Source organism: Canis lupus, chromosome 17 (assembly GCF_011100685.1).
Source record: "Canis lupus familiaris isolate Mischka breed German Shepherd chromosome 17, alternate assembly UU_Cfam_GSD_1.0, whole genome shotgun sequence".
NCBI lineage: Eukaryota > Metazoa > Chordata > Mammalia > Carnivora > Canidae > Canis > Canis lupus.
Window position 1 is genome coordinate 64,107,985 of NC_049238.1, and position 26,658 is coordinate 64,134,642.

The following is a 26,658-nucleotide window of genomic DNA, read 5'->3' on the forward strand; positions in this document are numbered from 1 at the left end:
TTGGAAGGCATGTTGGAAAAGGGGGAACATGGGGATCATTTGTGAGGTCTGTTGGGCTGGCAAAACAACTCTGTCACTTATTGCTATGGTGGGGCCTTTTGTAGGATCGCTGCCACTGTGAAGAGGTGCAGATGCCTTCTAGAACACCTGCCTTTAGGGATGTGATAGAGTGCATGGAGAGGCAGGAACTGTGAATTCATCGGCACAGTGAACAAGTTATTGAAATAGTAAATCACTTCCATACTAGTGGGTTGGTAAATAGTACAAGTGGTTGAGACCAGAAGCATCTGTGTGATGTTGCTTGGGGATGTGGCCAGATTAGTGGGTAATGAGGTCTGGGAACAGAGGATAGCAAATATAGGGGACTCCCAGCAGCTGCTGAGCAAACTGAGATTGTGGGGGTGTACTGAACTCCTCCTCCAGAGGGGCCCGGCATCAATGGGACACTGGAACAGGTGCAGGGTGGCCAGGGTTAGTGGCAGCCTTGTCAGGGGGCCCCGGGACAAGCGTCTGAACCTGGCCACATGGAAGCCCTGGCATCAGATGCATACGCAGCCAGGGTGTGACTTCTGCAGAGAGCTCCCGACAGGGACCTGACAAGCAGTTGAACAGGAAAATCGTGGGAAGAGTTTGATCTAGCCCCTATAGCTAATCATAGGCAGAGAGGTTCTCCACATAGCCAGGGAGGATGCCCCAAACAGAAGATCACGCTGACAATTTTCAAAACACTTGTATCAAGCGGTAGGCAGTTTTAGTTAGAGGACAACAGGGAATAGATTTAAAATGTTTAAGTTTCTATATTAACTTATGTGTTGATTTATATTATTAAACGTTCTGAAGGCTACCCTTGCCCAGATACATAGACACAGCCTCGGTACTCTGAGCTGCAAGAGCCAGCAGGCCACTGGGAATGGGGGCGGGGGTACAGGCAGTCACAGTTCCAGGGGCTGTGGAAGGTCTGCGGGAACACTCTGGAGCAGGACACTGTGTGCCTGGGGCACGAGGGAGCAGGCACTTGACCCAGGACACCTCCCCACTCTCAGAACATTGGGACCCTTGGGGCCTGCCAGCGACTGCGCCAGACACTTGGCCCTCAAGGGCCCTTTGCCATCTGAGAGGGCAGAGCCGTCTCTGGATGCCCGCAAGGCTGGGACGCTTGGAGAGCGCGGGTGCCGCCACAGCCCCCGGAAAGGAGAAACGGGAAGACGGAGTAATTAATAGTTTCTTGTGGCTGATTCCTGACGCGACCGCGAGGTTGATGGTGCCGCAGTCTATTACCGACTTCATTACATTTATTTGCCTGCCAGGTGCCTGCCCTTTCTCTTGTCCGATCCTGTCATGGATAAATACTCCGGTGGCTCAGCTGGTCCCCCCTCGTCCCACTGCCGTGCACAGAGGGCTGGTGGAGGACCCCTGAGCAGGAGCTGTGGTCTGGCCCCGGTGAGCCAGCAGGGACAACAAGCCGGGTGGTCCTTCCCAGGCTGCCTTTCCCACCAGCACTGTGAGATGGCACTCAAAGCAGAATTCAAGGGGGCTTTCGCATACCTGTGGGGTTTTGCCTTAAATCCAAAGTGAACTAGATCATGGGGGCTGAAGACTGACTCCAGGCCTGGGAGATGGTGGAGCAAGCAATATATCATGACAATCATGAAATTGCAGACTTGGAAAGGATCAGAGAGGTCGCTTCCTCTGGCCACCCCTCCAAACCTCGAGTCCCTTCTGCACAAGACATTGCCAAGACTACACTTGGACTCCTCCGGTGACAGGGAACTCATTACTCCAGAGGCAGCTCATTCCATCCTCAGACAGCTCTGACTAAGTCCAAAATCTGTTCCCTTTCACTTCAAACTTGTAGTCTCAGTACTTTCGATTGAGCCGATAAGTTAAAAAAAACTAAAAACTGATTGATCGTCCATAAATTTCATCATATATTTGAAGAGAAAGATTTTGTTGTCACTGAAGTTTTCTCTTAAGTCTGGCTAAACGTCCTCAACTTCTTCAACAATTCTTCAGATGATGTAAATTATGTCTCTTTAAATCTGTCGCTCCCAGAATTGACCAGATACTGCAAGTGCAAAGCAGGGCGGGGCTACCACCTCCCTGTGTTCAACATCATGCTTCTAATAATCAGATCAGCTATTAGGTCAGCCACATTACTTGGTTAATGAGCCTTTTTGAGACTTACATGTAGGCCAATAATAAATAATACACTGTAAGATGTGCCAATTTATGGAGCCAGGAAATACCCTAATGACATTGGTAAGGATGGTATTGTACGTAACAGATACTGATGGCAGACAAACAAACCCCAGAAAGCTCTGCCAATTTAACTAGGAGATTGTGAAAAAAAATAAAAATAAAAAAAAAAAAATAACTAGGAGATTGTGGCACAGTAAACTGACCACTGACCCCACTGAAAAAATTTTCAATGATTTTTAAAACATATTAATTAATTCATCAATTGATCATGTTTAAGAGAATGATTTTAAGAGTGTGTTGAATCTGTTGAAACCAAAAATAACAGGTAACTTGCTTACTATCAGGACAATCTCCCAAATAATAAGCTATTAAACGCATTTTAACATACAATAATTGTGCATAGAATAACAAAGCAATTAATTAACATTTAATGTAATTCATAGTAAATTAGATAGTGAGACTTATTAAATGTCAATTAGCCATATTAACCACTGACACCAAAGTTATTCAACATGCTAATGCTAATTAATTTCTTATTTCTTTCAAGCTTAATGACAACAAAAATGTGCCTTACATATTTAGAGATTCTTAAAGTCACCAGCCTGGCAACAATGAGGATGGCTGTCTGCGTGGAAGTTTGGGAAAAGAGATTGGAGAACGGTACAAGGGGTTGTATTCTGGGTGGTCCCAGGGACCCGTGAGGGAATAGGAGGGTTATGAAGAGAAAGGGGCAGAGACTGAAAATGCCTTGATGAGTAGCTTTCTGCTAGGGCAAAGCCCACTCTCCATGGGGCCCTCTGAGAGCTCCCGTGAAATAATAAGCACAGGGCCATGCTCTAGAGATGCAAAAGAGCGTGGCACTGTCCCCACCTCCAAAGGCTTACGGAATAGCTCAGCAGTGAGGAAAGTGCTAGGGTAGAGAAAGGCATGAGGTCGGTATAGGCACATGGAAAAGACAGTAAATCCAGTCAGCATAGGGTCACGCCAAGGTGATGATGCACACATTCAGATAAGAAGAATGGGTAGGCATCAAGCTGACCAACTAAACGTCTTTTAGGCAGAAGAAACAGCTTGTAGCATAGCCTGCATGGGAAAGCCAGCAAGTGGTGTGATGGAGAGTGTGGAGGGAGGAGGAGGAAGAGAGGGTTGGATATTGAGAGGAGAGAATGCAGAGGTGAGCAGGGAATAGATTATCAAAGGGCCTCGAAAGTCTTGGTAAAGGGTGGGACACCGCTTGGTAAGGGTCTTGGTAAGGGGTGGGACACACATATGTTCGTGTGCCTTCACCAAAGTGACTGAGGGCCCCCAACTCAGTTCTGGATTCTGGGCTGACAGTTGTAGTTGGTTGGCAGGATTTGGCCGTCAGCACAATGAGTAGAGGGATTCTTCCAGAATTTGTGGCCCTTCTTCATGTAAGGAAATGGTCTTCAGGAGGCCCATCTGTTAGAGGTGTCTTGGATGACCAAAACACGCTCATAGGAAAGGTGTAGGAAAAGACTAGGGCACACTAGTATGAGAACAACACACGAACTTTGATGCAAGTCTTGGATCTTCTATTTACAGACTGTGACACTGGGCCAATTTCTTAAGCTCTTCCTTATCTGTAAAATAGGAGACTGGGCAAGGCTATTAACTGAGCAAGATTAGATGTATGTAAGTGCCAGGCCTGTGGCAGTAATACACCAGTAGCTGTTAGTTTTCTGCTCCATAACCCTCTAACATTCAGAAATCACACGATATAAACATCAATAGTTATCTACATTCGTAACAGGAAAACTGTACAATCGCATCTTCAAATAGTTGAAGACAATAATTCTTCATGACAGGCTCTCCAGATCCTTACTATGCTGAGTGTCTTCTTCTGAATAATTTCTAGATGGTAATTGCTCCTTCCAAAATAGTCTTGGCTGGAACTGGACCAAGGTCTGGATGGAATCTGAGCAGCCCAGAGCATAGCTGGGCTGTCACAGCCTATGTTCCAGGTCCCATAAACCTTCTGAACAGCTACATCTGACTGGAGGTTCACACAGACTTTGGTCAAGTTTAACAGTCTCCCTCACCGTCCCTCCCCCACCTCCACATCTTGCTCATTTAACCTACCAAACTGCCAGGTCTTGGGGAGAGGCTCAATCTTGTTTAGTCCTGGCTACAGCTCAACACCATCACACAGTATTGGGATCTGATGTAAATGTGGTCAATGTGGTGTAGTGCAAAGAGAATCTGCCTTGGAATCAGTTGGATCTGGGTTCAAAGAACGTCGACTTTGAAATCCACTGGGAATGAAACCACAGGCAATTCAGGTAACATCTCTGAACCTTAGCTTTGCCGTCTGTAAAATAATAACAGTAGGGTTGTTGTGAGAATGAAAAGGTTCTGGATGGAAAATGTCTGGCACAAGTAGGCATTTGAGAAGTCTTTATCTTTCTCTGTACTCTGCCCTGGGCTCTGGGATACAAAGATAAGCGAAACAGGCCTGATTTTTAAAATGTACACAGTGATAGAAGAAGAAGAGAATTGTGGGTTTGACATATAAGTTCTCAGCATCTGATGAACAAATGAATATTTCTTCCATCAATTCAGATATACCAAATCTTATACTTACACAATTAATTTTGAAGAAATCTCAAAGCGGGACATTACTATTTATCTGGTTAAATTGATCTAATTGTTTTTAACCATTGTTCCAGCCCATTAGAATATTTTTAGAGCCTTTATTCTATCACAAAATATATTATATATTGTACTCAGCTTTGTGTCACTTGAAGGTCTGGTGTCTCATCTCATGTATTGACAAACATGATGCCCAGGATGGCATAGAGACACCTGTGAGACACCTGTGGCAGCCCACTAGTGACTTCCCTCCAGGGTGTTCCTCTGTGCCTAGGATATCTAGGCATTGAAAAAGCTCCTGAAATAAAACTCTACAGATGCTGACAGAAGTCACTTGGGTGGGGGGCGGGGGGGGGGGCAGCCTGGTGTGGGGCCAAGCAGCCATAACTCCTTTGAAGCAGTGACAGCTCTTAGTCAGCATCCTGGTTAAACCATGAGTCAAAGGGGCCAAACATGTGACACTCCATCCCCATCAACTTGCAGAGCACTCTGAATTCTTCCTCTTCTGATCTACCTGCTACACTCCTTCCAGAGGGATCCATGATTTAATTGGCTGTAATATTTACCTGTTTAAAACCCTTCTGGGGTGAGTTGCTTGAAACATGAACTCCAAGCTCCTGAGCACAGTACAAAGTCCCTCCTCCATGGTTTAGCTCTTGTGTATTTCTTGGCCCTTTCTCCTGACACCCCATTCTTCATAATCCAAGCTTTAAATATTTTTTTAAATTTTATTTATTTATGATAGTCACAGAGAGAGACAGAGAGAGAGAGAGGCAGAGACATAGGCAGAGGGAGAAGCAGGCTCCATGCAGGGAGCCTGACGTGGGATTCGACCCTGGGTCTCCAGGATCGCGCCCTGGGCCAAAGGCAGGCGCTAAACCGCTGCGCCACCCAGGGATCCCGATCCAAGCTTTAAATATCCTTAGTTAGTCCTACTCACCAGCATATATCTCAATATTCCACCGCCGTACTTTTGCTCACACCATTCTTTGTGTAGGGGATACCTTCCCCTCTTCCTGCCCCCTCTGCCTTGTCTATGCTTCTCGATCTTCCAGATCAGAGATCAGCTCCTTTGTCCTACAGCCTGCATCCAGGACTGATTAGGGGGCCCTTCTGGGCTCTCCTAGACTCCTAAGCATAATCTATTACCGAATCACTTAGTACAGAGACGCTGATCATTTGTCCAACTAGACTCATGGCACCTTGAGTGGAAAGATCAAATATTGGTTATCAGAGAATTGCCAGCCGTATCTGAGGACCTGATATATGGTCAACATGCAATAAAAGATCATTAAAGCAGTGTGTGTCTGTGTGTGTGTGTGTGTGTATTCTCAGAGCATTTCTACTAAGTCCTAATGACTTCCCTAAGAGTTAGAATAGAGAGCATTTTTAGGTAGAAACTGAGGCTAGGTCTGTCAGGTGGGATTTGAGTCTAACTTGACTTATCAGCCCATAACTTCTACCAATAGCAGCAGAGCCTTCATGTGTCTATAACATCTAGACCAAATATATTTGTGGCCCTGGCTTTCCTCGGAAAACTCAGGCATTGTTTTGTAGAGAGAAGTCGAATTTATCCCAGGATATAAACGACAAATCACTGAGCTTATCTCTGGCAAGGGTGTTCCCACCCCAATGGAGTGTTCCTGGTGACCCTCTGCTTGATTCTACTGGAACACATCGTTATTGGTAAGATTTCAAACATTCCAGCAACTGGCACAAGAAGGACCAATGAGAAATGACTGAGAGAAATTCTGGGTAGTCTCAAGGCACTGGTCACATGCTAGGTCTCAAGGTCAGGAACACATTGGAGGACTGACAAGGGGGGTGTAAAGGATGAACAGGCTGAAGGAGAGAACCCTCATATATGGCCTTTGAGAGCAGAATCAAAGGTTACACCTGCCACCTGACAGGCTTACAGAGAAGCTGGGCTACAGACGCAAACTCACACCTGTTCGATCTAGCATGTACCTCCATCTCTTAAGGATACTGAGCATAAATAACTGTCCCTCTCTGGAACGACGGTGCCAGAAATCTCTCATGCTGACAGAATATTTATGAGGTGGCTTCTTGGATCTTCAAGGCAGACTTTGAGCTCAAGTTCTTTCCCATGGCAGAACTTTTGATTATGGCCTGGGGCTACATCCAGCTTTGTCACTGGAGGCAGCTGTAGTCCTTTTCGTCCCCTGGTTTCCTGTCAACAAGGAACAGGAGGCCGCCTGGGGGCAGCTGGCCATCATCTTCTTGTAGGAAGCAGAGTTCAGGGCCTGTGGACCCCCAGCCAAGAAAGTGCAAATGCTCAGCTTTGTTTGGAGGGTGCCCAGCAGAAATGGAGTCTGCAAGAGAGCTAGGCAAAGAGAACACAGGACAAAGCCATGTATGGATGATCCAAAACCAAGGGAATGATATGGGACATTATGTATCTTCAGGTTGGCACAGGCTCCTCAGAGACTGGCTCTAAGGTGAAGACAGATTGTGGAGAAAAGCTTCCCTGCCCTCCATCTCTGCTCCCCATATCCATGAACTTAGTGGTTGCCCAACTCTCTGGTCTCCTATGAAGTGAGTCATCTTCAGGTGTCATAATTCAGGTGTTAATCTGCTGAATTTGTCCCAGCAGGAGGCATTGCTGGGAACTTAAAAGATACGCCAGCAGCACACAGGGAGGCAGCTGGAGTGGGAGCTTCCCATAGTCAGCCTTCGGCCTTGCTCCCCACCCTCTGAGCTAACTGTCAGAGACTATGCCCTCCCTGTATACCTGTTCCCCCCTGTCTTGGCTCAGCCCTTTATGGCTGCCTTCCTCTCCTGGCTCCTGCCACCACCCCCAAAACCTGAAAATGGATGGGGGCTTCCTGGTCAGAACCCGGAGAGCTCCAAGCCCAGCCAGCTTCTTTATAAGGTCAACTGCTTCTGCTTCTGGGTTGGCATTCCTACTTCATGGGGTTCCTAGACTGTGCCTTTGCTACCTCCTGCCCCTGCTTATCAAGGCACAGGGTGAGGGTTTCCTTTGTTCCCCACTCCTAGTTAGAAGGGGCCCATGGGGCCCAGGAAGCAGTGGCATTTCACAGTTAAGGAAAGAATCTTCCATCTTGTTTGTGTTTATTCATTCCCTCTCTCTCACTATTTACTGCCTCACTCTGTCTTTGTTTCCCTGATAAGCATGGTTCACAACCTCTAGATTCTTCCAGTCATAGGCTGAGTGTGAAATGTACTGATATGGTTTTGGAAGGGATGGGAAGATGTGGAGGGTACAGTCATGGCTTGACCTGTTGAAACACTCCCCAGGGACCTGACAAATGGGTGAGTGACCCTGATTCCTTCTTAAGGGCCCCTCCCTTAAGTTCACATAATCCCAAAGCAAAGCATGTGGCACCTCCTAAGTTGGGAACACATGTGTGGATATAGAAAGATGTTAAGGAGAGGGAAGGAAAAGTGGTAGTGAGACAAGGATTTCCAGGACGCAGTGGGTCTAACTGAAAATGCCTTTGGGCGAGTGGAGGAATGAGAAGGAATGTTGGTGGGCAGGGGGCAACGGAGACCTGAGCCCTTGGGATGCTATTACTGGTCCTGGTCTTGCCTAATATTTATTGGCCCCCCTCAGCTGGGGCTCCAGAGCCTAAGACATAGAGAGAGAGAGAGAGAAAGGCAGAGACACAAGAGGAGGGAGAAGCAGGCTCCATGCCGGGAGCCCGACATGGAACTTGATCCCGGGACCCCAGGATCGTGCCCTGGGCCAAAGGCAGGCGCTAAACCACTGAGCCACCCAGGGATCCCCCCTACTGTTACCTTCTGATAAACAGTGCAGTCTTTCTCATCTAGTTTGTGATATAATTGATAACCTACTGGTTTCAGGTGTGCAACCTAATGATTTGATGTATGTATAACAAAATGGTTAGACAACAAATTAACAATCATTACCATAATGACTTTTCTTTTTTTTACACTAATCTTTGCGTTCTTACTTTTATTTTTGAAAAGATTCCCGAAAAGAGGTAAAGGATGTGTGTGAGGCAGGATCAGCCAAAGCCTCTGCTGTTGTTGATGGCTACCTGAAGGGCTTCTTCCACTCTTTCCATCGTAGGATATTTAGGAAGGTAGAGGACACTAATACAGGTCTGTGCTCTTATGGGATCTTTTTCATTCACATTTTCAGGACAGCAGAATGTTATTTTCATGTTCTTTAAGCCTTTAACTTGAATTCTGTCAGTTCCTGTAAGAAACACAAGTTCTAAAGTCAACTTGTGTAAAGCCTTCTAAAACATCACTATGGTGGGATGTTAATTACCATATCCTTCTTCATAATGTGCATTCTTTTCAAATGTTTCCCAGTCATAATCTGTATTTCCAATAACCACATCCTTTAGTTCTTCGGGATGGAAAAATTCAATAATATCCTTGTCACACACTTTGTAAAATCCTCTTTGAAATTCCTCATAAACTGCCTTCACAGAGATGTTGAAGATGTAATTGACATACTTAGAAACATAGTCTCTCTTGTTGGTCTGGTCAACAATGATGCCACTTCCATTAGGGATTAAGTCTACATCATTTTTGTCCCAGTGCACATTAAAATAGATTAAAAATACTTCTCAAAAGTCATCACCTTCATCATCCAGAAGTGTCTGCAAACTCTTTCCCAAAACAGGACTAAGTTCTTTTAAGTCTTCCAGTGATGGAGTCCGGTCCAAAAGTTTCTTAAACAGGGCAAGTGGGAAAGGGATGTTGGCAACATTGAAATTGATTAAGGAAAATCCACACAGAACACCAAAGAAGAAGTATCTCTTCTCAAATTTAGGTGTGATGGGAAACCACATGTAGGAAGCATCCTCAGGGTATGTGAACATCCCATATTCTGGCCGGGTCATCTCCTCAAACACACAGTGGAAAAACTCTACCTTGACTCCTCCAGAGTCATGTCCAATTTCTTCACTAAATGATACCATTAACTCCCTCCTCAGATCTTCATTCTCAAATTGATTTAGGTGATTCAAAACATCCTCAATCAAGTGACTCCTTCTGACTGTTAGATTAAAAGTGGGCAGCAAAGCTAATTCGGACCCTCCTTGTTCCATAATTCCAGCCAACCGCATGCAAGCTCTAAATTTCTTCTCCTGTATTTTTAAAAGTGAATCTGCATACAGTAGTTTGATTTTTGACAGAATATTAAAGATAAATGTAAAATGACTGAATATGACAGGATACTGAGTGCCAACTGAAGTGTCCATACTTACGGAGTTAAACTTTCCAAGAGGATCTTCTATATGCATCCCCATAAAAATCAAGCCAGTGCGTAAGCTCGTTTACTTTGAAAGTATTTTCAGGCAGTTGACACTTAGCCTGGTTTACCCTATACAGCTTTTTTATTTTTATTTTTATTTTTTTTAATTTTTTTTTCCCTATACAGCTTTTTCAGTATTTCTAAGAGAGCCTTAACATGATAATTGTTCTCAGAGCTTTCAGTCCAGTCATGCAGCTGAGCAGTGACGGCTCTTTTAAACATCTGGACCGGCCTGATGAATGCAGCTTCCTGCAGAGAGGCCCAGTACTCCTCCAGAACCCCTAAAGATTGGTCACTCATTGCACAAATAGCCTCTGCAAACGGAACCACCAGGTTCTCCCAGTTGTTACGTTCGGGTAAATCCTTACACATGCTCACCACCCAGTATCTCCCATAATCCTCACAAGGACCACTGAGGAAGGCACCATTGTGCCTACTGGCTGAGGGCTCAGCTCAAGAGGGGAGGAATGGAGGTGGTCTTAAGAAATAGGGTGATGATAACAAGCCTCCCACCTGTGTGCACACTTTGAGGTTCACAAGGCACTTTCATATCTTCTTCTTTCATACTCATGACCACTGTGGGAGACAGGAAAGGAGTGGCCATGCTCCTTTTACAGACCTCACATGCTTTTCTCAAATGCCCACTGTTGGATGCAGGGGAGGAGTTGCTTCTCTCTGGATCTGTGGTTTAGAGGGTGTTCTCCGCAGAGTAGACAGGGTAAACCCTATAGCAGAGAATCAGAGAGTGCAGGGCCTGAAACCTCAGACTGCTGCTGGGGCCTCATGTCCCCAAGAAGCCTGGGAACTTGAAGGAGTTCGTGTATTGAAACGAAGGTGTGGAAATAGAGCCCTCACATCCCTTCTAGCAGCGACGGCCTGAGATCCTGAGCAGACCTAGAAGATAAAGTGCTTCACCAGAGGAACCTTGGCTGGTAGTGGCTGTGGGAGGACGTGAGTGACAGCCTTTGGAACTTGGTACAATATTTCTCCCACTGTGCCATGCTGTTCCCTGAATGGTTGGGGGTCATTTTACCGGACAAGGCCTCATGTCCTTTGGATAGTGATTTTTTTTATCTTTATAGGGCCAGCTTTAGTTACTCTGCTCTTTCCTTTATTCCTTCTTCTCCTTATCTGCTGCAACTGCCTCCATAGGCATACAGAGTCCTGGTGATGATCCAGCTGGCCTCAAGCCCTTTCTAGGCTGCCCCAGCAGGCATCCTTCCCAGGCAGGCTGTGGGGCCCTGGTCCTGAGAGAACTCACAGATGCTGGCACTGTGACCCAGGGCCAACCCATGGACAGCCCCAGTCAATACTGGAATCCGAGTGTGGGTCTTAAAGAAGGACTCGCTTCTGCCAGCCCTGCCTCCCCCCCTCCACTGCTAGTAAGCCTCACGACTGGAGCTTTCAGGGTCTTACAGATGCACATTCACTATGGTCAGAGATTTCTAAAGGATTTTCTTGCTTTGTGTTTGTTTCTGCTTATCATTACTGGGTTTTAAGACTCCAGATGTCTTCAGGGCTCAACCCTTGATTGTAAGTGGGAGCAAAGTAAAAATGAGCCCAAGTACTTGGGGAGGACAGGTGGCAATTAAAGATTAAGATGAGTAAATGGGGAAAACAGACACCATACCCTCTTGCCAGGACAAAATTAAACATCTGCCTTGCCAGATGACTCTTGCGGTGTCCCAGAGAAGAGGGAGCAGAGCAGGCCGGAGAGGGGATGCTTTGTTATTAATAGTACTTTTCTAATGGTTTCCAGTGAATTCTCAGGGCTTTTCAGGAAGGCAATCTACAAATTGTGATAATCACATTCTTGCTTTTCAATAGTTACTACTTTTATCTACCTTGGTAAAATTTTTAACCTTTCAGTGACTGTTTCCGTATCTGTAGAATGGGCATGATAATGGTACACCCCAAATGGTACCAACAACCAAAGGGCTATTATGTGAATTAAGTGAAAACCCAAGAAGCACTGGAAGCAGTGCCTGGAGTATACTGAGTGTGCAATAAAATTTTAGTTATTTTTGTTATTATTCGGACATCATGTCTTATTTAATCAGGTAGGGCTATCCAAGCAGCAATAAATAATAGTGGAACTTTCACTTTGTTTCTGAAACAAACAGGGGCTCCATCTAATCAATCAACTATTATGTTGACTATTAGCATGAGTAAATCTATTACTGGATCTCCCTTGGGTCTGTCTTCCATCCTCTGGAGCACATGTGACTAACCAAGGCCTCCTGTGTCCTCACCACCTCTTGCTCATATGGACTAGTCAGCATGATGTCATTCACGTAATGGATCGATGTGATGTTCTGTGGGATGACCAGATGTTTCAGTTCTCCTTAGACTAGATTATGACAGAAGGTAGTAGAGCAAAATAGCCGAGGGGCAAACCTGAAAATGAAATGAATGTAATCTGTTCCATGTGAGCGTGAACTGTTTTTGGTTAGGACGGAAAAGAATACATTTGTCAAGTCAGGGGGAGCACACTGTGTGCCTGAGATGCTACATTTGACATGGCAGCGGGGACTGGGACTCCCACTTGGTTGAGACTGTGGGAGTCCATAGTCACGCTCCAGAATATATCCAGTTTCTACGGGAGTCAGACTAGAGAACTACATAAAGATACGAAAGGGACTTCCAGCCCCTATTTGGCCAAAAAGGGGATAATCATAGACTTCCACTTAGTCTTTCTGTGATGTTAGCTTTTGCCCCACAGGCCAAGGACCCACTGTGGTGTTTACATCAACTGCTGGTCACACCAATCCTGATTATACATTAGAGAACAGGGAAATGACCACAGTTGGGTCCACAGACCCAGTGGACGGCTAGAAGCAGACTTTGATCAGGCCACAGTTATTACCCGGCTCCTCCGTGCCCCCACTCTTACAGGAAGCAGGAGGAAGGTGTAGGTCTGGGTGTCAATGTTAACTTGGACCTAGTGTCCGATGGTCCTCAAAATGGGTATTTATCTTTTTCCAGTGTGCAGATACGCAAGTGACGTCTGTGGATCCCTTTGGGGAGCCTTTACAGCATATACCTGCCATAGTGATTCAGGTTCCTTCGTCCTGGGGACCCAGCCATCATCAGAAGATTTCCAGATCTGAAAATAGGCTCTGCAAGGGATCATGACTTTTTATTGGAGCAACTGACCTCCTTCTCCTGATAATATATTCTTGCCTTCTTCTGACTGCATATTTTAAGCAGAGCCCTTATTGGCTGCCCATCTGTTTTGCCCTGAGGAACACCGTATTCTGTTAACCATCTCCATAATTCTCTACAGGTCAGGATCTCTTGGCTGTCACCCTGACTTTGCCAGTCATTACAGTAATTGCAACTTTCTGGCTTCTGGTAGTTAAAGGCTGTCGCCTGACTGCTATTGCTAGGATTGAGCATACTGGGAGGGCATCATCCTCATTGCCAATCAGCCAAGCTCTGTCACCATGTCTCCTACCATTAACCCTGGCCTGCAGAGAAGCCACAGCTGAACTGGAGTGATTCAGGCACCCTCTCATCAGTGCCCTCCCGATGGCCTGAGCCTCCCAAGTCACATAATCCTTAACTGGGTCTTCTGACCTCAATTCCCTAAGCCTTTTATCCTTGTCCCCATCTGCCACAGCAATTTATGCATTTCAAATTTGCTCAGCATGGGCCTTCACTTTTCTCTAAGCTTCTAAGATCCACCCTGGTAGATAGTTCGTCCATTTCCTGGAGTCCTTACAAGGGTGCTAAATTTTATTTTGTGAGAGAGTGTCCCAAAGTTAATGAATCCTGGTTTATCAAGTCCTGTGTCCTCTTGAACATGTATCCTACAAATGCAGTCCTGTGGGTACTTCCTTGGCTCATGACTGAATGCGTTAGCTAATTCTTATAGCTGCTTCAGAATGCAATCTCTTTCTTCCCCTTTTGGGTTCAGCTCTTCCCTAGTTTGTCATGCTGAGATTTGCTCCTAGTTATCAAAATGGCAGCTAGAAGGAGGTAGGGACAGCTCCTGAAGTGTTGCCCTGTTTCCTTGTATGAGAGAGGCCTCTGCAGTATCTTTCCATGTGGACCAAGTCCCAGCTCTTAATAGGGAAAGGTCTAGGGGAGGCTGCAGGACACAGTCCTCTCAGGTCTCCACCCAGATGCCCCATCCCATTTTTTAGGATCTTAGGTTTTTCTAGTAAGGGCCTTAACCTGAGCATAACAGAATCCCCTTGGCTGAGCCATTAAATCATTTCAGTGTTGAAAGCTCCATGACTCTCACTATGAGATACCAAGTTGTGTCTACTCTTCCACTGCAAGAGATAAAGGGGCCCTATCAAAAAAAAAAAGGTCCTGGTTTTCAAACTTAATTGTAAGTTGCACAGATGCGTCGTATGCTGCTCTAGGACATCAATGCAGCTTTGTATTAACCAGCCAAACCCATTGTCCTTGTATGTTTTGTTCCCCATACCCTTTAAATACTGGGATGTTCCCTCCCCCAGAATGTTTTCCCAAGTCACCACTGTAAAATTTTTATAAACAAAACCACTGACTTGTGCCAGGGACTTACCCATGGCTCAGCTACCACCCAACAGGATCCTCCCTTCCCGTGAGCAGAGAATGATCCAATCTCTGAGCCCCATCTCTGCCCCAGTTTTCTTAGGCGACTTTTGGAATCAGCTGCATCATTTGGGTGCCAAAACAGGCTGAGAAGTCCAAGAGGTTAATTGGAGGTATGCCCGTGAAAGGCAGAGACCTAAAGTCAGCAGGGAAATCCAAACCAAGATGCATAGCTGACACCATAAAACAGGGCGGGAAGGAGGCAGATTGGCTGAGAGGAGCCTGGGACTGCGCGGCCACTCCGACAGACTTGGCCAGTGCAGTGGGAGATCCAGTGCACATTGTTCCTGAAGGAGCCCCACGCTGGGCAGAAATGGCCAAGCCTGGGCACTCCCTCTGTGCTGAATGACCAGCTGCTCACTGCCCAGGGAGAGCTTGACCTTGGCTCAGACACTGCAGCAGCCTGCAGGTGCTATACCGGAAGGCTGTCGTCTGCTCTCAGGGGTGCCCCCCAGCTACCACAACTATGACTTAACAAAATCCCCAAGTCGTCTCTGTGAATATGGAAGCAGACATGTGCATAAAGATCTACAAATAGGGGCATCTGACTCTCGGCTTCAGCTCAGGTCACGATCTCAGGGTTGTGAGTTTGAGCCCCACTACTCCCCCCAAACCCCGACTGTGGGGCTCTGGCCTAGGAGGGAGTCTGCTTGAGAGTCTCTCTCTTCCTCTCCCTCTGCTTCTACCCCTGTTCTCACATGCCCCCTTTCTCTAAAATAAGATACATAAATAAAATCTTTAAAAGAAAGGATCTGCAAATATACCACCAGGTACACAACAGAAGTTACCTCTCAGGGATGGAGTAATAGTGGGAGAGATGAAGGAAACACTTTCACATTTTATTCCATATATTTCTGTCTCGATTTAATTTTTATAATAATTTATTCTCCTAATAATAACTTGTGCGATGAAAAATAAATATAAACGTAACCTCTGGGGCCCTTTAAATCCTTTTTCTTAAATTCAGCTTTCACTTGTATTAACATCTCTCCTTTGCTTTTTTTAATTGGCACTTACTGGACATATCTTCACCAACCCTTTTACTTTTAATCTTTCTGAGCTGTTTTGTTTGAGGTATTTCTCTTGAGTTTAAATATTTTAAAGATTTATTTATTTATTTGAGAGGTGGGGAGGATGAGAAAAGGGAGGAAAGGGCAGAAGAAGAGAGACAAACCTGAGGTAGACTCCCTGCCTCGTGTGGAGCCTGACCCTGAGATCATGACTGGAGTGGAAACCAAGAGTCAGCAGTTTAATGACTAAGCCACCCAGGCACCCTGAGTTTAAATATTTTAAATTCAACTTGAGATGTTTTTGTCTTTTGAAAGCAATTTTTTAAATCTATGTATTTCTATTTTGGTGACATCTATCATTTTGTTTTATGCTACAGCACTTAGGCTCCTGTTTGTCCACAACAGAAATAGAACCTAACATAGCAGAAAAGGTACATATTGTCCTGACTGGGAAGATCAGGAACAGGCTTGGAGGACAAGCAGGAACTATGGAAGGTAGGACAGAGCTGAGATCATGAGGGCATGCCCCGGGGACATGCAAGGACACTGCAGCTGGACCTTTCTTACTGCCACCCCCAAACTGCCCTGTTTCTGGTCACTTTGACTGCATAGCCATTGCATGGCTGCCATTGCTGTAGAAACTTTGTGCCACTCCTCAACTTTCAGAGCCACAGATGGGAGCATCAGACTGGCTGAGCCCAAGATTCAAGGCTGGCTGATACCAGTGAGAGAGGGATCTGACACCTCAGCTTTTAACCTAGGAGCCAGAGCCCAGCCAGATGCTGAGCAGTCAGGAAAAACGAACATCCACCGTGTATGCATTAGTTGTTTATGACTTCTTTTCCTCTCTTTTGGTATTCTTTATTTTCCCCTTTGCTTTAAAAAAAAAAAATCATCTCTGGTGTCTAAGAGCATAGGTACCACGTTGAATACTCTTATTAAATTTCTGAAAATTATCTTTTAATTTTTTTTTTTTTTACTTTTTACTTTTGCATTTCACTGAATGTTTTGAGTCAACAACAAAACTAAGTTTGGGAGCCCCCTGTTTAAGACTAAAGTTCTAACAATCTTACTCTTTCCCCCATTCATTTCACCATGCCTGCCATGGTCATCTTTATTCCTCTTGCTATCATCTCTTTGCCCTTGCATTCTGGGAGAAATTCTGGGAGTTTCTCAAATTTGTCCTTCTAATTACTGACTCCTGCTTTCTACTAGGGAAAAAAATTCTTTTTACTACCTCCAAGGTATATTATATTTTCATTACTTTACTGTGTAGTGATTTCTGTTCAAAATTTCTGTTCTGTGCAAAATGTCAGATCATTTCTGGAACTTTTCCTCTGGGTCCTGTAGTATATCATTTTCAGAGATGTAGAAGCAGAGTGACTAAATGTTTGGTTGTGGCACAAATATTTGGATATGGCAATGGTAGCTTTTAATTTTCTGTCCCATTGAAAAGATCATTAAGTCTTATATAATTACAAATTAAATGTAGTCCTAAATCATTAATTTTCTTTCACAAATGGCTTAATGTACATTTGATAGTTTTATCACATTTCTAACAGAAAAATAATGGATCTACTTTTGCCTTGTCCTCCCCACCCTGCACCTGGGTCTCAGAGCTCTGCATGTGTTCACCAGCATGCCTTTATGTGTCTTCTGGATGATGTTCCTTTTTTCTTGTACCTTGGGCTCCCTATCAGACATGCACTCCTGCTCACCTTGAGCAAAGCAAGGTCTTTCAAACAGTTTATATCATCTCCACTTTGTAAGTGTATCAGACTATCAGTCTACATTCTATAACAAATAACTCCAAAATATCAGTTTAACATAATAAAAAATCATTTTTCACCCACCTCCCAGTATTGGTTTTGGGAAGTAGGGCAAAGGGCTAGTTCCCCTACTCCCATTTCATGTCTCCACCCTCCTCTATACTTTTAGGACCCTCTCTTTTCAATTGGAGGATAGAGAAAGTGCACAGAGGATTGTACTTGGGAGGTTTATATGAGCCAGTCCTGGAGGTAGCCCAATCACTGCTCATATTCCACTGACCAAAACTCAGGCATGTGGGTGCACCCAACTGTAAGGAAGGCTGTAAAATACAGTCTATCTTTGGGTCCAGGAAGAAGTGAGGAGCACCAGCAGGCTCTGCCACATGAGGCAAAGTCCCCATGTGTTGTGAGATTAAACTCAGAAAGGGTTTTTCATTCCCATTCTGCTTGTCTCTTAGAAAACAGAGATTCCCTTCAGGTCCTGCCATTCAGTCATCCATCAGGCTTCATTTTCAACGTTATTAATTTTCATCATTATCTATTTCATTTTATTTTATATTAAAGATTGGTTTATTTATTTATTTATTTATTTTACAGAGAGCAGAGGAATGAGGCAGAGGGAGAGGGAGAGGCTTAAGCAGATTCCCCACTGAAAGTGGAGCCCAACTCCGGGCTCAATCTCATGACCCCGAGATCACAACTTGAGCCAAAACCAAGAGTCAGATATTCAACTGTGCCATCCAGGTATCTCTCTGTGGGTATTTTAGTGGGCAAGTTGATAAAGACTTCATTGGGAAATGTTAGTCAGGTACAGTTTTAAACTGGAATGTTGCCTTGAATCCTTCTTGGTAGATGTTTTATTTTATGTTGTTTTGTTTTGGACCTAAATGAAGGACTATACATTTATTTCCCTTAAGGTTCATTTTGTTATGGGTAGACCATCACTTGAACCTGTAAAGAGTTCTTTGTTTCATAATACTATCCCCATGGATAACATTGGAGTTCCCTCAGGAGATTTCTATTCATATACCCAGATCATTCTTTTTTGGGCAGATGGAGGTGAGAGAGTGAGGTAGAGGGGGCTGGTCTCTCTTACATGTCTTAGTGACAGATTGACAAAAGTGTGGTAGCTCCTCCGCCTTATAACTCAGCTAGCCCCTGCCCTTTCCTGCAGAGTTCGTTTGCTTGGTGACATTGCTAAAAGACTGGGAAGAAAGAAGGAGCCCCAGACAAGGAAAGAACCATGAGAATATTGGTCACTGTGCCATTAAAGACCAGACTGCATCCCATCTCCCTCCTTCTTTCTACCCCTGGCTGCTCCAAGGTCAAGTTGTTGAGAGTATTTATTCATCTCTGCTTAGATGGGAAAGACCTGATAGGCTCTGGTTGGACAATGAGTCCTCACCTGATAGGCTCACCTGGTCCTATCAGGTCCTCACCTGATAGGTTCTGGTTGGACAATGAGTGCATTTAACTTGGAAAGCCAGGGCTAGATATGATGGCTAATTCTATGTGTCAACTTGGTTTGGCTGTGGAACCTGGATATTTAGTCAAATACTGGCTTAAAGGTTTCAGTGAAGGTACTTTCTGGATGAGATTAACACTTCAACATTAGACTGTGGGTAAAGCTGATGATCCTCCATAATGTGCTAAGTCTCATCTAATCAGTTGAAGGTCTTAAGAGGAAAAAGATTAACTTTTTCCCTAAGGAAGAAGGAATTCCATGAGCAGACTGCCTTTGGATTCTAGCTACATCAAATTCTTCTCTGGGTCTCTAGCCTGCTGGTCAACCCTGCACACTTTGGACTTCTCAGCTTCCATGATCACATGAGCCAACTCCTCAGTCTTTCTCTCTCATCTATCTATCCAACTATCATCTGTCTATCTATCTGTCATCTATCTATCTCTTATTGGTTCTGTTTCTTGGAGACAAAGATGAGTCCTGTTTTTCTTTAAATCTCCCATGGCCCAACCTTCTCCTCCTCATTTGTGTTATCACCCTGAACCTTTGTGATGTGTCAGAAATTGCAGAGTGTTTATATCCATTATATAATTTATTCTTCACAATAGTCCTATGAGATAGATATTATTATTATCCTCATTCTGCAGATAAGGAAATTGTGGTGCAGGGAGGAAAGATGATTTGCCCAAGGTCATGTAGCTACTGAGTAAAAAAATAATTTTCAAACTTGAAATGTATAACTCCAAAGCCCTCATTAAATAATCACAACACTGTAATATCTATTAGAAACCCTATTGCATAGGAATTATACAAATCAAAATTTAACATGCAGTGACCTCTAGAAGCTGAATGTCCATCAGGGTCACAGGTTTGGAAAACATCATGGACACAGAGAAGCTAATGTAGCTAAGTGTAAAGAGCAGTCTATGGAGTTGGTCAGATCTGGGGTCAAGTTCCCGCTTTATTACATTTACTGTCTGTATGAACTTGGGCAACTTTCTTAACCTCCATGTTCTCAGCTTCTTCTTTGGTAAAATGGAAACAACACTACTTACCATGATTTATTGAGGATTTATTGAGATAAAGTAAGCAAAATACATGTTTTTAGTAATCAGTGAATAACTTCTAAATAAACAAAAGCTATTTTTTTAAAAGGACAGTTGAAACATGGAAAGCAAAAGCCATAGATGGACAAAACTAAATTGCCAGGAACACAATGTCCATATCTGCTTCTGCTTTTGAGGTTTATGGTCAGTGACTCACTCAATTTGCTTGCTGCCAGATTTTCAGCAGTGCCCAGATGAGCACCAAGGCAAGAGAGAGGAAGCAGCAGTCAGACAAAGTTGTTTTGACCCTTCAAGTGGTAGTGTTCTTGGTACTATATTGTCACTTTGTCCTAGAGTCTGGCTCTAAAGTCACATTCTAGATAACCCTCTCATTGCCTCATGCTTTATAGCTTTGACTCTCAATGAAAGGAGGGGAAGAAAACATCTCTGAAAAGTCGGTGTTTCCTGTTGCTGTAAATCTTTGGGGAGACCTATAAGAAGGATGATCTAGAGGATAGATGAATGACCCCTAAAAGACCTATCTGCTGAAGGGCGATAATGTTTTTTGCACTATCAAAGACCTTACTAAAGGATTCTAAACACTTGACTTCATTAAAATCTCACCACCAATTTTACTCTATCCTGGAGCTGCTAATGAAGAAGAAGAGTCATTTGCCAACTTGAACCAATGTAAACTATCCTGGCTCCCCCTGGAGAAGATGCACGTGGCTGTGTCAGCTGGGTTGCCTTACTGAAAATCCAGTCTCATAATCAAAATCTCTGTAATTCAGTCTCAATTACTCCATGGTGTCCCACCACATCAGCCAGCTGCAAAGATAGCCCTGCATTTGGTGAATTACCCATTTCTCTCCAAAGAATCACACTAAAAGAATTTGACTCCATTTACCATATGTTGCTTTTTTCTTTTTTCCTGAGAAGTGATTTCCAAATGGTACCCACTCCTTTCTCCTGCAGCCCTGAGGACCCAGTCAGAGCCCAAAGAGGAAAACACTGGCAGAAATCTCCAGGTTTATAGATGAAAATCTTTGCACCTGAGTAAGTATCTCAGTGACCAGAATAGGGTTGGGGTGGGAATATTCACCTCATTCCCTGACCTGTGAGTAATCTATTAAGTGTCTGGAGATTTTGAACTTTGGCTGATTTCTTTGGGTTGGTGGCTCTTCCAAAAGGACAGGACCATAATTTTAGCTTTGATAGGCAGTGGTGGACATTAAGTGTATTTTTTGTTTGTTTGTTGTTGTTTTCCCAAAGGTGTTGGAGAGCAGCCAAGACTAGGGTCTTAGGAAAACCTTAAGAATTTCTTTTTCCTCTCTCAACCTGACTGGTTTCACCAAAAGGTCAGGAGTATATCAGATCTACAGCTGGATACAGCATGCTCCCCACCAACACCCCCCAGCCCCCCAAAAGCCATAGAATATATTAGGCCAAGTTTAGCTAGTAGATCTCAAGGGAAGAAGCATGCGCTAGGACTCAGAGGTACTGAGTGAGTTTCAGACCCTATCTATAAAATGGGGAAGGCTATAGTGGCCTCACAGAATTGTGAGGAAGAAATGAGATACACTTTGTGAAGTGTGCTTTGTAAATGCTAACATGCTTAACAAATACGGGTTATTTTTGGTTAAAATGAAATATTGGACCAAAGCTTTATTTGCTACACTCCTCATCATCTCTTGATCCAGGCGCTTAGGGCAAATCTCTTGGCCCTAACGTCAAATGTCAGAAAAGGTCCCCATTGTGCTCTGTGACTTGCAAAACAAATTCTTCAAGTAAAAAGGAAAAAAAAAAAAAAAAAAAGGAAAAAAAAGCATTCTTTTTCTGTATCCAGAGTCTGCCTGGAGAACAGTGATAAATCCAATTAGTAGATGTATAAAGCTTTTTCAGTTTAAAAATAAATTTTTAAGATTTTTTTTTACGTGTGCCTCACAACAATACTTGGAAGGTGCTTTAAGACGGTGACATGCCTATTTGATAAACAAGGAGGTAGGACTCAGAATCATGCAGCATTTAAGTGATATATCCAGGACCTGAATGCAAGTTTTCTCACCACACATCCCAGTCTTGCTGGTACTGTCCCCCAGACTATACTGAACAGAAGGGTTTGCACGAATCAGTCCCACTGTGTCAGGAGAATCACCTGGAGAGCCCATAACTAATGTTTTCCTACCCAAGAGTCACATTAAAAGGTAAACAAATTCTATTCTCAGGGAACTTACATCAAATATACAAGACTAGGTTCTATCCAACAAGGGTCTCCATAAAACTATGGTCTCAGATTATATTTGTTGTTGATGGTGATGATTATCACTGTGTTGGAAAAGGAACTGGATAAAGTTAGGGCCTTTCTGGAGGAAGTGGCCCTTCAAATTTAAGAAGAGTGGGTAAAGTGACAAATACTCTGTAACTCAGGTTGACTAAGATTCAAAGGAAGGGACTGAGAGTAGAGACAAAACAGCATGTGTTTACCTGCTCTACAGCCTATGGATTTTTCTATTCCTCTCTACGTGTAACATAAACTTGAAATAGACCCAATAACTATAAGCTAATATTTACATAATGTGCTAGTACATAATGTGCTTGCAAAGCACTTTGATTTTTTATTATTTTCCAAAATTTAATCTTCATGGCAATTTTGCCAAGTAGTATCTTCATCTGGGTTTCCAGAAATCTGAGATGAAGGTTTATGCAATACTAATTTATTAGGCCATGCAAGTGCAGGGAGCAGGAGTGAGGGAAAATGGGAGCTAACCAGGGAAAGAGTGAATACCAATATATGGCTGCATTACTGGGCTGTCCCTGCTGCATGTGACTGATTGATTTCATGGTGCAGCTCTCCGAGAAGCTACATAAATTATATCTTAGGATCGTCAATCTGGAAAGAAATGGGAGTCTATCCACTGATTCCTTTCTCCTCTAAAATTTTCCCCTTGAAGCATTATTCACCCACACTTTTGGGTTTCAAAGGTGAGGGTGCCAAGCAGGAACCTACAGCATGCTAAGTCTTGAGGACAACTAGAAAACCCTGTGACAAGAGGCAAGCTGCTCTAGGTGCAGGCATAAGTTGAGATACTGTAGGATAGCATTTACTTGAAGTCAGTAAAACCTCATGCAGAGCTGGTTATCACAGTAAGGACTGAAAGAAGAGACAGGAGATAAGACCCCAGAGGATCTGGAGTGGTACATGCAGGGTATCTGATACAATCCACCCATTGTGCTGCTCAGCTCATTCATTCCTGTCTGGCTGCCATTATACAATACAGAGCCACGCTCAGGGCCATCCCTGAAGGGGGCCATGCTGTGGCAGTGGTGTTTTTTCAGTTGGCTCCAAACTATTGTGTTGAATCATCTGTGAACTTGGCTGTTCTTTCCTCCTCCATCAGCTGTTATAAGGAAAACCCCCATGACACCACAGGTTTGAGCTGAGGAAAGGACATCTGTGCATTAGAGGTAGGTGACAAGGAACTCTGGACCACACATCCATGTGATTTATTTAGGCCTTTTGAGCCTACTTGGGCCTGATCCCTAAAAACCTAATTTCTGTTAGACAACTGATTGTTAACTGTGCTCACCCAACTTCATGACTTGGTGGATATGATGCTTTTCAGTTCATGATGGGTAATTCAGATCCCATAATTACTTGGTATTCCATGGTCAGGCATTTGGTTTCTGCTAGGACCCAGTAGCTTACCAGGGGCTATTTTTTAAATAAAGTTTCCTTGCTGCAAACTTCTGGCCTTTTTTCAGAACCTTAGGTTCAGCACTTTAATGCTTCTATTGAAGCTTGCCGACACAACCTTGTCCACATGGATAGCGGATCTGCTGAGTCATATACCCCCCTGGCAGGGAGGTTATTCTGCCACTGGGGTTGCTGCAGAGCTCTCTAGTTGCTGGCCCTATTTGAAACTGGCAGCCTGCTGAGTCATTTGAAATTTTGGTTAGAGCATTATTCCCTAGTGTAGCATATTCTATCCTAAAAGCCAAAGAAGTCTATCAACACTGTGCCTTTTTCTTAATGATAGGAGGTGCAAAAGTGCAGTAACTTGACCTTTATCTTAGAGGGAATGTCCTGATATGCCCTAAACTATTGGACTCATAAAACTTTACCAATAGGTCAGGCCTTTGAATCTTCCTGTGGTTTATCCCTTACCTTTTAGTATGCTCATGTCTTACCAGGCATCTAGAGTAGTTGCCCCTTCCTGCTCTGTGAGTCCAGATAGTAAGATATCATTAATAATGAAGCATAATACTGTTCTGTGGAATTTTATGATGATCAAGATCTCAGTGGGTTATACTGTGATGGAGAGTTAACATAGCCCTGGAGAAAGACAACTAATGCATATTGCTGTCTCCATCATATGCAGATAACTGATTTCATCCTCTTATTGATAGGGATTGAGAACTAAGTTTTTGCCAGTGCAATAGCTGCATAGCAAGTGCCAAAGGCTGTGTTAGTCTGCCTCAATAAAGACATCAGATCCAGCACAGCGACTATGACAGGAGCTGCCACTTACTTATGCACCACCATCAAAGGCCTATATTCACCTATTTTTTTCAGGGACCACCCTGGTTCATTAAATGAAGATATGATGAGCCCATTGCCCTGACAGCTTTTAAATCTTGGTTGAAGGTGTTAACCTCTGAATTTCTCTTAGACTATTCCTCTGATTACTATTTAGGTCAGTGCAGAAGGTGGGGAGTCAGTCAATTTCATAGGCTTTCACTTGGCCATTACTAGCACAATGACCCTTACTTAATAGCCAGGGAATCATTGGGAGGACTCTGCCAGCTTCTAAGTACATCTTTTTTTTTTCCCTTTTATTTTATTTTTTATTTTTTTAATAATAAATTTATTTTTTATTGGTGTTCAATTTGCCAACATACAGAATAACACCCAGTGCTCATCCCATCAAGTGCCCACCTCAGTGCCCGTCACCCAGTCACCCCCACCCCCCACCTACCTCCCCTTCCACCACCCCCAGTTCGTTTCCCAGAGTTAGGAGTCTTCCATGTTCTGTCTCCCTTTCTGATATTTCCTACTTATTTTTTCTCCTTTCCCCTTTATTCCCTTTCACTATTATTTATATTCCCCAAATGAATGAGACCATACAATGTTTGTCCTTCTCCGATTGAGCTTCTAAGTACATCTTTCCAGTCATACTCTTAGAGGCCAGGGATCTAGCCATAGAGTGGGTCTGCAGCCATAGGGGACCTATTGTGAGATGGACTAGAGCCAGGATTATCTTTATTACCAGGCCTCCATGAATTCTCCTTCTAATTAGGACTATAATGATATTTCAGGTGCTATGAGTCGGTGTAAGAACCCATATAGAAAAATTCTTAAGAAGTCAGAATATTTCCCTTCCCCTGGTGTACACATACCCTAGAAAAGAGCCACATGTTCTTACTGGGAAGGCTCAGAGGAATATCCGCCATATATACTTGAGCTGGCATTGAGGGTCCTTACTTTAGGAGACCCAGTCTCATTTTCAATCAGTGGGCTGTGTCTGCATACTGTCTTTGATCAAAAATTAAGTAGGGACCATGATTTTCCATTTTGGTGTCTGGATGATTGCCAGCAGTCTTCTGCTCAACAACCCTTGAACATTTTTTTTTTTTTTTTTTAGCACATAAGTTAAGAAATACTATACAGAACTCTAGGAGCACAGCCATTGCCTGGTGGTGTGCTGCAGTCAGCTCATATCAGTTCACAAGAACATATTGTGCATATCTCTTCCCAACCTGATGTTGAATGAAGTCAGAATGATAGCTTGAAAATGATCATTATAGGAATACTTGCACCATGGAAATTGGCAAATGTTAAGGTAAGGTTTGTCTATTTTTTTCAGAGAGCTGCTCATTAAACATTTATCAATCTTTTACCACCATTGCCAGAGATCCCTAATGTTCAAAGCACCCCGATTTCTACTCTGGCCTCACTGCCCATTACAATAATTACATCCACCATGCCTCTGATGGTTAAGTGCGGCCCCCTAGCCTTCACCTTTCCTTTATCCTATCAAATCCATTGATGCTAGGAATTGGGTTTCATAGGTTCTGTGGCAGTTCTCCCATCAGCTATTTCAGCTCACAGAGGAAAGTCACCACCATTAAATTTCTCAAAGATGCTAGTGCATGTCTCATCTGAGTGTTCCTTACTGCCTTAGTGAAAGGGCTCTCCTCTGGGCCATCCTGGAGGACATGGTTAGGAGGTAGATTCTCAGGTTTGATAAAGTACATCCATTCATATCCCTGCTTTCTTGGTCTTTTCTTCAATATCACATGAAGGAAATTCTAAGACCTCCACCTAATTCACTGTAGATGAAGTGAAGATGAAGTGTAGATGAAGATCATTATTACGTCTGAGTCAAGAAGTCATCCCAACAGATTGTGCAGTTGGGCTCTGTCCTTTTCAGAATATAGTGAAGATCATCTAAGTCAAAAAATATTTCATATTTAGTCTATTTGCTGCCCTCCCACCAAGATCCATTTCTACACACTTTATCCTGTTTGTTGCCTGTAATTCCTTCAGCCTATAAGTGACCTCCTCCCAGACCAGAGACTGTACTTCACTGCTTGATCTGTGTTTCAGTGTGATCCTGGTGATTTCCCTGGAGGTTTGAAAGATAGCTGAAGATTTTGAAGAGAAGAGTCATCTTGCAAAGCATCATCCTTGTCTCCAGGCAAG

The 26,658-nt window shown here is 43.8% G+C and overlaps 1 protein-coding gene and 1 long non-coding RNA gene across 2 annotated transcripts; one reads left to right on the forward strand and one right to left on the reverse strand.

Annotated features, from left to right (window-relative positions):
* Nucleotides 1–8,804: 8,804 nt before the first annotated feature.
* Nucleotides 8,805–10,156, reverse strand: LOC100688587 (E3 ISG15--protein ligase HERC5-like). Its single transcript, XM_038560631.1, is given in 1 exon segment — nt 8,805–10,156. A coding segment is annotated over 1 exon segment (1,257 nt). The 5' UTR covers nt 10,077–10,156; the 3' UTR covers nt 8,805–8,819.
* Nucleotides 10,157–13,082: 2,926 nt separating this feature from the next.
* On the forward strand, nt 13,083–26,654 carry LOC111090449. The gene is made up of 6 exons (XR_005371932.1): nt 13,083–13,367; nt 16,056–16,173; nt 20,931–21,011; nt 23,354–23,420; nt 25,598–25,795; nt 26,563–26,654. It is a non-coding gene; the product is annotated as an uncharacterized LOC111090449 (long non-coding RNA).
* The last annotated feature ends 4 nt before the right edge of the window (nt 26,655–26,658 follow it).